General features: G+C 34.0%; 1 protein-coding gene and 1 non-coding gene across 14 annotated transcripts in view; one reads left to right on the top strand and one right to left on the bottom strand.

Moving 5' to 3' along the window:
- LOC142351575 (phospholipid-transporting ATPase IF-like) overlaps nt 1–13,174 on the bottom strand; it is a 104,382-nt gene that overhangs the window by 61,833 nt on the left and 29,375 nt on the right. For all 13 annotated transcript variants that reach the window (XM_075403679.1, XM_075403678.1, XM_075403673.1 and 10 more), the window contains 6 exons: nt 13,015–13,172; nt 12,632–12,780; nt 11,928–12,268; nt 2,874–3,022; nt 2,192–2,357; nt 565–693 (listed from right to left, as the gene is read on the bottom strand). In XM_075403679.1, coding sequence (XP_075259794.1) covers nt 565–693; nt 2,192–2,357; nt 2,874–3,022; nt 11,928–12,268; nt 12,632–12,780; nt 13,015–13,172 — 1,092 coding nt within the window. The remainder of the gene's footprint in view (nt 1–564; nt 694–2,191; nt 2,358–2,873; nt 3,023–11,927; nt 12,269–12,631; nt 12,781–13,014; nt 13,173–13,174) is intronic.
- Trnam-cau (transfer RNA methionine (anticodon CAU)) lies at nt 1,701–1,773 on the top strand. Its single transcript has one exon. It is a non-coding gene; the product is annotated as a tRNA-Met (tRNA).

The raw sequence follows: 13,174 nt of genomic DNA, 5'->3' as shown, positions 1-13,174 counted from the left end.
TGACATTTTTCCCTGCATAAAAGACCACTATAGTAGTAGTAGGAAATGGGGGGTGTTTGCCGCAAACTTTTTGACACAACGGGATTCAAACTTACGCGTGCTAAATTTTGGGAGAAATGTGTCAAAAAGTGTGCAGCACACCACCCCACCCCACCCCCCCCCCCCCCCTCCCATTTTTTATTACTTAGATTGATAAATTCTGACTTCCCATTTTTTTTCTGTTCACTCTTTTCCAATATATGCTGCATCATGTCAATGTAGAAATTAAAATTAAGGTTGTTATCAAATCTGTAAAAAAGTTTTTCGTTTTGATATTGATATATAGTCAAATTAACAGATTAAAAAGTTACGCACATCTATTTCATATCAAGTCCCACGGGCATTTATTTTATAGTCAGCTAAATAGTCGTTCTGATTAATTTAGCAATAGGGTAAATTGGGTTGGTATTGGGTAAAATGGCAGGCTGGGTAAAATAACATTGGGTAAAATGGAATTGGGTAAATTGTCCTGGCACCTTTAATAATATTAAACACCAATGCCAATACTTTCAATAAATTGAATACCTGAGTTCCCTCTTTTCCCATTACCCCGATGCCAACGTGTGCCTCCTGGATCATGCTGACATCATTGGCCCCGTCCCCAATTGCCAAGGTAACCGGCTTTGTGGGTGAATGACGGATCATCATTACAACCTACAACAGATACCCATTTTCAAAATTAGAAGGCTAGAATGGCAAAAATAGAAGCAAAGGTCGCAGAGGTTGTTTTATTTAGTTAAACGCCGGCAACTTTTGATAAGGTTCTCAAAAGTTTAAGCAATTTTCATAGCTATCATGTAGTTCACCAATCAGAACGTAATGGAGTTTCTCCGGTTGTCATGCAAAATTTTGGATAACCTGCCCTAAAAAGTCCTCAGTTTTCTCGTTTTGTAAAAAAGAATTGGCAATAATGGTTCATTCAGGCTGCCAACCCTTGATTAGACCTTGACATGTGAAAAACCTTTGACATGCTTACAGAAAATTGGTACAAAAAGACTGTGCTTGACACAAATTGGCCACTCAGCTACTTGCCTTTGCTTGACTCAAAATAGCTCTAGAATTTGTCGCGCTGGGCTTTTGCTTGACCCCAAATTTCAATATCAACTTCTACTTGACCATTAGTGACAGTCACGCTCGACATAGAATTTGACGCCAAATTTTGCTTGACCAAAAAAATTTAATAAACATTCTTAGGTGCTAGGAAAATTGCCGACAGGGCGTTTGGCCGACAAGGAAAAAAATGAGAAATTTAGCCGACAGTTTTATCATAATCGGTAATAAAAGTCCATAATTGGTCCATAAATCAGTAGTTCGGTTGTGATAGATTCAAGTCCCACGGGCCGCTGAGGCATGGCCATGGCCCACGAGGCATGGCCAGATGCGGTAAATTACGCCTCCGACCACGGATAGACGTTCATTACACTAGTTGATGAAAAAACTGCGGTATATTTGTCCGCTTACGAAATAGTGTTTTAAATTGGCCAATCACAGCTTTAGAATAAGCTTTATTGCTCATTTTAGTTAAATTGTCGGTTAAATTTCTTATTTCTTGGTTGTCGGCTAAACGCCCTGTCGGCCAATACAGCGGCCACCACATTCTTATGATGCTGTCAAATAATGATTCGCGGATGAGAAAAGGTTTTTATTTTTTAGACTTCCAAGCGACCATGGCGCAGTCAGCAGCGCGTAAGTCTCATAATCTTAAGGTCGTGAGTTCGAGCCTCACTGGTCGCATAGTTTCAATTTTTCAGTTCTAAGTGTCTAAATAATCAGCGATGATGAGTTATCAGCTATATAGTCTGCCCAATAAATTTGAAATAATCGGACATTCGAAAAACATACAATTGAGCTCCGATGTGATCATTTAAATAATGTCAACAATTCATGAGTCTTTCCCATTATAACCACCCCCCCCCCCCCTCCAGCTTAGTGATCAGATAATCTTTTATAATCTTTTTCCGTTAAGCTTTATTTAATCTATTTCTTCTACAGGTTTAAATTTGAACTTTAAACTCTGTCCAGTAGTTTTTGAAACGTTTGCTTATCTCACGCGGATCTATTTTGCCCCCCCCCCCCCCCACTTACAAACTATGTATTGTTATATAGCACGTAATACATAGGGCGAAATGCTATATCAATCAAGTACACCTACCTCACTCTTCTGGAGTGGCGACAATCTGCAACAGAGAACAGCATCGCATCTGAGTGAGATCTGTAAAAACAGCTGTCTATTTAGGGAATCTCTCAGAGTCTGAGCCAGAGACTGGCCGTCCACAACCACAGCCAGCTTCTCTCCTCTATCCTGGGCCTCTTCAGTTCTAAAAATACGGATGAAGAAACACTCATTCTGGATCTTTAAAATAAAAATAACTAAAATCTGACGTCAATAAAAACGCTATTTGTCAACGCTGAACGTTACCATCTCTTCATAGTCAATCTAAGTTGCTATTTGTATTTGATCATCGCCCTTTCAGTTCAACGGGGAAACGATGTTTTGTTGTCCATTGGAAACTATTGTTTTGACGATAAATATGACAAACCGATGAATGGCGTACTATCAAACTGACTAAACCGAACCGACAACACAATAATCAGAGAAAGAGCGCCTAAGAGTCGTGTTTGCTTTGAATAATCTTGAGCTGAGGGCTAAAACTCATCTCTTAGTTTAAGTTAAGGAATCATAATTTCGTTCACACGAATGATTTAGCTCGAACAAAACTTTCACCGGCCCAGTCTTATAGCTTCCAAAACCCCTGCTCTGTAATTCTTACGAAGTCAGCCCCTCCCCCACCCCACAATTTTTTTTGAAATTTATGCTAGATCTGTGTACTAACATGGTGTTGATATGTTCGAGTGCCTCCCTGCAGTCGTTCTCATTGGACTGGTAGAGGAGAGACAGCTCCCTCATTCCCCTTTTGAAGTGTCTGCAAGAGTAGCTGATGTTCCTCGCTGTCTCTATCTTGTCACCCGTCAAAATCCACACCTGCAACAAACATAAGCTCTGCAACCATGACCTATATTACTTACCAAACATACAAAGTCATGGTCAAAACATGTCAAGGAGAAACACCAAGCAAGCCAAATTTAAAAAAAAACGGCAAAAAACCCGTCAGAATCCACATCTGTAAATATAAACCGACCAAACTGATCGAATGAACGATAGGCATGGCAATTTAATTCAGGGGCTGTAAAGTAGATATATTTCTTTTTATGGGTGCAACAAATTGCTACCAGGGTGGGATTCAACAAATTGCACAAAAAAGACATACGTTTATAATTATTGGTTCGAACTTCGTTCGAGAGTAATTAAAAAGCACAAACTATTAAAATTTTTATATTTATGAGCGTATCAAGCTACAAGTCATCACCAGTACCTATAACTTCTGAATTCGGGTAACTGAAGTTGGTATGCTCTCTTTTATGCTATTCGCAGTAGGCGTAAACCAGCAGGAGTTCTATTAGGAAAAAGACTATAAAACCCTGTACAAATCAGGTATCTTGCGATGAACAGGGATTCAAAAAAATAGGGAAAAATAGTTCCCGCGTAGTACCTAGGAGTAGGCTATGAGTCTGGAACATGCGAAGGCTGAGAGGGAACAACCATATGCAAATTGCGAACAGGACGGCTCGTACGGGGCTGCGCGAAGCACAGAATGTTCCGACATACGTTTCAAGTTAGTCAAAAAATTTTCTTTGTTCTGAGAGGAGAAGCTTTTTTGACTGTCCATTTTGTAAAAACCAAATTGAAGCAATTGTTATAGCAATCTCGATTACAACTTCCTTTAATATGAAAATTGAAAAAAATCGCAACCCTCCATTTGATAAGATATAAACAGATATTCAACAATATGCAATGTCAATTATTTTGCAACATAACGCAGCTATTCAGAGAGTTGAACTTCAGCAAGAGCAATCAGTCGCAAAGAAAATTTATCTTCAACAAACACCGAAAGTGATCTGAAAAATAAAATTGAATCGAAAGTAGCGCAAAAAATAAATGACTGTTTTTTTTCGGTCTACTTATTTCCCCATTGAAAACTGATATAATTTCCAAATAGTTAGACTCAAAATCTCGCTAAAAGTTTCCTGAAAATTTCACCGAAAACCAGGAAGTCATCAAAAATTAGTCGATGTTTATGTCAAGTTTAGTCTTCTAGGTAAGAACTCGCTTTAAAGCTGATTTCAATCATTTTTTCTAGATTCAAACAATTTGTATTTACGAACAATTTAAGTCAAACAAAAAACAGTTTTTTTAAATAAAAATTCATGTTAAAAATCTAAAAAGTATGAAGTAACGACATGGCCTTCGTACTAAAATACTGATATCTTTATAATTTTAACTATTTTATGGGTGGAATCTCTATTATGATTATTCAGTTAATTGAGTCAAGAGGTTGCCTTTCAAATTGTCGTTCTTGAATGTCACTTACAAAACAAACTCCGTTATCTTACTTCAGATTAACAAATAAAATAAGGCAGGGAAAGCAAAAACATCAGAAAAAATCATCAGAAAAAGAATTGAAAGCCCATGTGGTTAGATTTGGGATATTTGAGACGAGAATAACAGAAAAAATGTGGTGAGAAAAAAATAAATTCAATTCTTTCCGTTAATTTTTCCTGATGTTTTTATTTTCCCTTCATTATTTCATTTGTTAATATGAATTAAGATAACGGATTTTGTTTTGTAAGTGACATTCAAGAACAACAATTTGAAAGGCAACATCTTGACTCAATTAACTGAATAATCATAGTAGAGATTCCACCTGCATAAGATAATTAAAATTATAAAGATTTCAGTATATTAGTACGAAGGCCATGTCATTACTTCAATTTGAAAACAACAAATTGAAAAGTAACGACATGGCCTTTGCACTAAAAAACTGAGATCTTTATAATTTTAATTATCTTATGCAGGTGGAATCTCTATTATGATTATTCAGTTAATTGAGTCAAGAGGTTGCCTTTCAAATTGTTGTTCTTGAATGTCACTTACAAAACAAATTCCGTCATCTTACTTCATATTAACAAATGAAATATTGCAGGGTAAAAACATCAGGAAAAATCAACAGAAAAAGAATTGATAGGCCATGTGGTTACATTTGGGATATTTAAGACGAGAATAACAGAAAAATTGTGGTGAGAATGAACTAAATTCAATTCTTTTTCTGTTAGTTTTTCCTGCTAATTTTTTCCCTGCATTATTTCATTTGTTAATATGAATTAAGATAACGGATTTTGTTTTGTAAGTGACATTCAAGAACAACAATTTGAAAGGCAACATCTTGACTCAATTAACTGAATAATCATAGTAGAGATTCCACCTGCATAAGATAATTAAAATTATAAAGATTTCAGTATTTTAGTACGAAGGCCATGTCATTACTTCAATTTGAAAACAACAAATTGAAAAGTAACGACATGGCCTTTGCACTAAAAAACTGAGATCTTTATAATTTTAATTATCTTATGCAGGTGGAATCTCTATTATGATTATTCAGTTAATTGAGTCAAGAGGTTGCCTTTCAAATTGTTGTTCTTGAATGTCACTTACAAAACAAATTCCGTCATCTTACTTCATATTAACAAATGAAATATTGCAGGGTAAAAACATCAGGAAAAATCAACAGAAAAAGAATTGATAGGCCATGTGGTTACATTTGGGATATTTAAGACGAGAATAACAGAAAAATTGTGGTGAGAATGAACTAAATTCAATTCTTTTTCTGTTAGTTTTTCCTGCTAATTTTTTCCCTGCATTATTTCATTTGTTAATATGAATTAAGATAACGGATTTTGTTTTGTAAGTGACATTCAAGAACAACTATTTGAAAGGCAACCTCTTGACTCAATTAACTGAATAATCATAATAGAGATTCCACCTGCATAAGATAATTAAAATTATAAAGATTTCAGTAATTTAGTACAAAGGCCATGTCATTACTTCAATTTGAAAACAACAATTTGAAAAGTAACGACATGGCCTTCGCACTAAAATACTGATATTTTTATAATTTTTATTATCTTATGCAGGTGGAATCTCTATTGTGGTTATTCAGTTAATTGAGTCAAGAGGTTGCCTTTCAAATTGTTGTTCTTGAATGTCACTTACAAAACAAATTCCGTTATCTTACTTCATAATAACAAATGAAATAATGCAGGGGAAAAAAAAACATCAGGAAAAATCAACAGAAAAAGAATTGAATTTCATTCTTTCTCACCACATTGTTTTCTGTTATTCTCGTCTCAAATATCCCAAATGTAACCACATGGCCTATCAATTCTTTTTCTGTTGATTTTTCCTGATGTTTTTACCCTGCAATATTTCATTTGTTAATATGAAGTAAGATGACGGAATTTGTTTTGTAAGTGACATTCAAGAACAACAATTTGAAAGGCAACCTCTTGACTCAATTAACTGAATAATCATAATAGAGATTCCACCTGCATAAGATAATTAAAATTATAAAGATCTCAGTTTTTTAGTGCAAAGGCCATGTCATTACTTCAATTTGAAAAGTAACGACATGGCCTTCGCACTAAAAAACTGACATCTTTATAATTTTAATTATCTTATGCAGGTGGAATCTCTATTGTGATTATTCAGTTAATTGAGTCAAGAGGTTGCCTTTCAAATTGTTGTTCTTGAATGTCACTTACAAAACAAATTCCGTTATCTTACTTCATAATAACAAATGAAATAATGCAGGGGAAAAAAACATCAGGAAAAATCAACAGAAAAAGAATTGAATTTCATTCTTTCTCACCACATTGTTTTCTGTTATTCTCGTCTCAAATATCCCAAATCCAACCACATGCCCTTTCAGTTCTTGTTTTTGTTTTCCCTGCTTTATTTCATTTGTTAATATGAAGTAAGATAACGGAATTTGTTTTGTAAGTGACATTCAAGAACAACAATTTGAAAGGCAACCTCTTGGCTCAATTAACTGAATAATCATAATAAAGATTCCACCTGCATAAGATAATTAAAATTATAACGATTTCAGTATTTTAGTACAAAGGCCATGTCATTACTTCAATTTGAAAAGTAACGACATGGCCTTCGCACTAAAAAACTGACATCTTTATAATTTTAATTATCTTATGCAGGTGGAATCTCTATTGTGATTATTCAGTTAATTGAGTCAAGAGTTTGCCTTTCAAATTGTTGTTCTTGAATGTCACTTACAAAACAAATTCCGTTATCTTACTTCATATTAACAAATGAAATAATGCAGGGAAAATAAAAACATCAGGAAAAATCAACAGAAAAAGAATTGAATTTCTTTCTTTCTCACCACATTGTTTGCTGTTATTCTCGTCTCAAATATCCCAAATCTAACCACATGGGCTTTCAATTCTTTTTCTGATGATTTTTTCTGATGTTTTTATTTTCCCTGCATTATTTCATTTGTGAATATGAAGTAAGATAACGGAATTTGTTTTGTAAGTGACATTCAAGAACGACAATTTGAAAGGCAACCTCTTGACTCAATTAACTGAATAACCATAATAGAGATTCCACCTGCATAAGATAATTAAAATTAAAACGATTTCAGTATTTTAGTACAAAGGCCATGTCATTACTTCAATTTGAAAACAACAATTTGAGAAGTAACGACATGGCCTTCGCACTAAAATACTGAGATCTTTATAATTTTAATAATCTTATGCAGGTGGAATCTCTATTATGATTATTCAGTTAATTGAGTCATGAGGTTGCCTTTCAAATTGTCGTTCTTGAATGTCACTTACAAAACAAACTCCGTTATCTTACTTCAGATTAACAAATAAAATAAGGCAGGCTAAACAAAAACATCAGAAAAAATCAACAGAAAAGGAATTGAAAGCCCATGTGGTTAGATTTGGGATATTTGAGACGAGAATAACAGAAAAAATGTGGTGAGAAAAAAATAAATTCAATTCTTTTACTGTTAATTTTTCCTGATGTTTTTATTTTCCCTGCATTATTTCATTTGTTAATATGAATTAAGATATCGGATTTTGTTTTGTAAGTGACATTCAAGAACAAAAATTTGAAAGGCAACCTCTTGACTCAATTAACTGAATAATCATAATAGAGATTCCACCTGCATACGATAATTAAAATTATAAAGATTTCAGTATTTCAGTACAAAGGCCATGTCATTACTTCAATTTGAAAACAACCATTTGAAAAGTAACGACATGGCCTTCGCACTAAAATACTGATATCTTTATAATTTTCATTATCTTATGCAGGTGGAATCTCCCTTATGATTATTCAGTTAATTGAGTCAAGAGGTTGCCTTTCAAATTGTTGTTCTTGAATGTCACTTACAAAACAAATTCCGTCATCTTACTTCATATTAACAATTGAAATATTGCAGGGTAAAAACATCAGGAAAAATCAACAGAAAAAGAATTGATAGGCCATGTGGTTACATTTGGGATATTTAAGACGAGAATAACAGAAAAATTGTGGTGAGAATGAACTAAATTCAATTCTTTTTCTGTTAGTTTTTCCTGCTAATTTTTTCCCTGCATTATTTCATTTGTTAATATGAATTAAGATAACGGATTTTGTTTTGTAAGTGACATTCAAGAACAACTATTTGAAAGGCAACCTCTTGACTCAATTAACTGAATAATCATAATAGAGATTCCACCTGCATAAGATAATTAAAATTATAAAGATTTCAGTAATTTAGTACAAAGGCCATGTCATTACTTCAATTTGAAAACAACAATTTGAAAAGTAACGACATGGCCTTCGCACTAAAATACTGATATTTTTATAATTTTTATTATCTTATGCAGGTGGAATCTCTATTGTGGTTATTCAGTTAATTGAGTCAAGAGGTTGCCTTTCAAATTGTTGTTCTTGAATGTCACTTACAAAACAAATTCCGTTATCTTACTTCATAATAACAAATGAAATAATGCAGGGGAAAAAAACATCAGGAAAAATCAACAGAAAAAGAATTGAATTTCATTCTTTCTCACCACATTGTTTTCTGTTATTCTCGTCTCAAATATCCCAAATCCAACCACATGCCCTTTCAGTTCTTGTTTTTGTTTTCCCTGCTTTATTTCATTTGTTAATATGAAGTAAGATAACGGAATTTCTTTTGTAAGTGACATTCAAGAACAACAATTTGAAAGGCAACCTCTTGGCTCAATTAACTGAATAATCATAATAAAGATTCCACCTGCATAAGATAATTAAAATTATAACGATTTCAGTATTTTAGTACAAAGGCCATGTCATTACTTCAATTTGAAAAGTAACGACATGGCCTTCGCACTAAAAAACTGACATCTTTATAATTTTAATTATCTTATGCAGGTGGAATCTCTATTGTGATTATTCAGTTAATTGAGTCAAGAGGTTGCCTTTCAAATTGTTGTTCTTGAATGTCACTTACAAAACAAATTCCGTTATCTTACTTCATATTAACAAATGAAATAATGCAGGGAAAATAAAAACATCAGGAAAAATCAACAGAAAAAGAATTGAATTTCTTTCTTTCTCACCACATTGTTTGCTGTTATTCTCGTCTCAAATATCCCAAATCTAACCACATGGGCTTTCAATTCTTTTTCTGATGATTTTTTCTGATGTTTTTACTTTCCCTGCATTATTTCATTTGTGAATATGAAGTAAGATAACGGAGTTTGCTTTGTAAGTGACATTCAAGAACGACAATTTGAAAGGCAACCTCTTGACTCAATTAACTGAATAACCATAATAGAGATTCCACCTGCATAAGATAATTAAAATTAAAACGATTTCAGTATTTTAGTACAAAGGCCATGTCATTACTTCAATTTGAAAACAACAATTTGAGAAGTAACGACATGGCCTTCGCACTAAAATACTGAGATCTTTATAATTTTAATAATCTTATGCAGGTGGAATCTCTATTATGATTATTCAGTTAATTGAGTCAAGAGGTTGCCTTTCAAATTGTCGTTCTTGAATGTCACTTACAAAACAAACTCCGTTATCTTACTTCAGATTAACAAATAAAATAAGGCAGGCTAAACAAAAACATCAGAAAAAATCAACAGAAAAGGAATTGAAAGCCCATGTGGTTAGATTTGGGATATTTGAGACGAGAATAACAGAAAAAATGTGGTGAGAAAAAAATAAATTCAATTCTTTTACTGTTAATTTTTCCTGATGTTTTTATTTTCCCTGCATTATTTCATTTGTTAATATGAATTAAGATATCGGATTTTGTTTTGTAAGTGACATTCAAGAACAAAAATTTGAAAGGCAACCTCTTGACTCAATTAACTGAATAATCATAATAGAGATTCCACCTGCATACGATAATTAAAATTATAAAGATTTCAGTATTTCAGTACAAAGGCCATGTCATTACTTCAATTTGAAAACAACCATTTGAAAAGTAACGACATGGCCTTCGCACTAAAATACTGATATCTTTATAATTTTCATTATCTTATGCAGGTGGAATCTCCCTTATGATTATTCAGTTAATTGAGTCAAGAGGTTGCCTTACAAATTGTCGTTCTTGAATGTCACTTACAAAACAAATTCCGTTATCTTACTTCATATTAACAAATGAAATAATGCAGGGAAAATAAAAACATCAGGAAAAATCAACAGAAAAAGAATTGAATTTCTTTCTTTCTCACCAAATTGTTTTCTTTTATTCTGTCTCAAATATCCCAAATCTAACCAATTCTGACATTTCAAGAGAAAAAAATTAAATTAAATATGAGAGGTGGGCTTTGCGGATATACGAAAATAACTTTCTTCAAAAAACAACAACTTTCGATCTTTCTCTTTATAAATAAAAAAAACTATAATTACGTTTACCTACGTTTGTCGAATCAAGAAGTTTTTGAAACAAAGGCTCTAATTTGCATACAAAAAGTTTTTCATCTTAGTTTGGTTTCCCTTTTTCTCCAGAAAAATAAATTTCTGTAGTTTTCTTGTACATGATGAGAGTTGTTTAAATGGATACGTGTTCTGATAAGTGAAATCAGAGAAACTGATTATAACACAATAAATAATTTTAGGAAAATCATTTTAGATTTCAAAGAGAAGAGACATTATTTTTTATCTTTTCTTTTTTCATAGAATTTTATCATGTGTTCAAAGTTACAACTCTCATGTTCGATAAAATTTCTCGCCTTGGCTTCCATAGAAACTTAGAGCTACAAAAAAATAAAAGCCTAAAATGGTAACTAATAAAAAAGACAGCTCGCAAAATAAAAAAAATCAGTTTTTTTCGAATACTTAATTTCTTTAAGAAAATTTTTTTATACAAGTTTGTATAATGTAACACAATTATACCTACATAACACGAAAACGTTTTGTATAGTATAATAGTTAAATCATAAACCGACTAATGTCGACGAATTGCTCTCGCACGACTCGCGGGCATTTAAAAAGTGGGCATACGCTAAAGAAACTTTTATGATGCCAAAAAATTCTGACTAGGGAACCCGCAACCTCTCGTATAATTGTATTGAACATTAACCTCTACGCTACACAGGCTGTACGGTCATCACTAAGAGTCGGTTTTAATTTAGCAACAGACTTATTTGTTTAATGCGCACAATTCAAATCACTCAAAAAATAAAACGTTTGAATTTAACATCCTCCACAACCCCCAGCCCCCAAAAACAATAGGCTTTTAAATGAATATTTTGGCTTGAAGCCAATATTGGTCACTTTTGCAGTAGTTGCGGCTGCATAGACCCTCCTAACACAACTAGATAAAGGTTCACACTGATGTGCGAAATTCTCTAACTCCCTCGAAGAAACCATTTTTAAACATTCGATGCCGTAGCACCTTGACTAATAGTTGTCTTACGAATCTCTTTCGTGATTGTTAAGTCCAGATGTTTTAAAGACCGGATCATTAACTAACCTTGATGCCAGCATGGCGCAGATACTCTATCGTCTCTGGCACTTGATCTTGTAACTGGTCCTCAACAGCAGTCGCACCCACACAAGTCAGACCCGTCTCAATGTGATCAAAAGCAGCTGCTAGCAATTCGTCCCTTCCTTCTAAGGCAGTTTTGGCTTTGTTTAGACAGTCGTCTATTTTGTTGAACTCTTCTCGGCTGAGGTGTTTTTCAGCTATGACGAGAGTTCGAAGACCTTCTTCGGCGTACATGTTCACGTGGTGCAATACTGTGTCACGTGGTCCGTGAAGACATCTGTTCAGCACAGCTGTTTCGGCGCCCTTGCATAGGAGCAACAATTCACCTACAACACAAGAACTTTCAGTTATTTCTCGATAAATGTGATCAAAGTGCACAAGTGAACAAAAGAAAAATGGTGCTCGGCTTACTCAGCAGCTTCGGTAAGCCGTACACTTAGAGCCTATTAGGAGCTGCTCACACTCGATGTTCACTGACTTTACTAGTTTATCAGCTCAAACAAGGAATGTTCTAGAAAAAAAAAGTCAAAGGAGAAACAAAACTTTTGCATTTAAAAGACACCATGCACATTTACAATAATTGCTTCAAACTTCAGCTCGAGAATAAGAAATCATACACCAAGTCATGACCCTTGATCTCAAAAAAACGTTGCTGAAAAACCGGTGATGTGAATAAAGAAGTGACTTACCATTAGAGTTCTCGATGACGACGCTCATTCTCTTCCTGGTAGAGTCAAATTCGAGCACATGATGCAGTTTGTAACTGATCTCTTCTCTCCCAGCCAGCAGAATTCGCATTTCACTTCCAGCAAACAGACCCAAGAACGCAACTCGTTGTCTGAAAAGGCATTGAAAATTGAAACGATTCTCAGATCATTTTTCTCAATCAATCCCGAGCCGAGTAATCTCAAACATTTTGGATCTTCCTGGACGACAATAATTTTGCACTCATAGTCCGGTTACAGAGGATATTTTTTACTTTTGAGACACTGGAACAAACAATTTTTCTAACACTCCACGAGCAGCAAAGTTCGCGACTTTGTAATAATGCATATCTTAGCTCTACTATTACCTAAAAGCAGCTTCTAGTAGAGCCTTCTCATCTGGTGAGGATGCCTGATACTCAATACAGTCCTCTCTATCTCCCCTCATTTGCACTTTGAATTTAGAATTGGCCACTCCTCTGTTCACGTGTACTGTGTGACACAACGCCAACTTCAGGAAAAAATCCT

The sequence above is a fragment of the Convolutriloba macropyga genome, chromosome 13 (genome assembly GCF_964194025.1).
Source record: "Convolutriloba macropyga chromosome 13, txConMacr16.3, whole genome shotgun sequence".
NCBI classification, from domain to species: Eukaryota; Metazoa; Xenacoelomorpha; order Acoela; family Convolutidae; genus Convolutriloba; species Convolutriloba macropyga.
The sequence above is the reverse complement of the archived record's forward strand: the minus strand, read 5'-3'. Positions and strand labels throughout refer to the sequence as shown.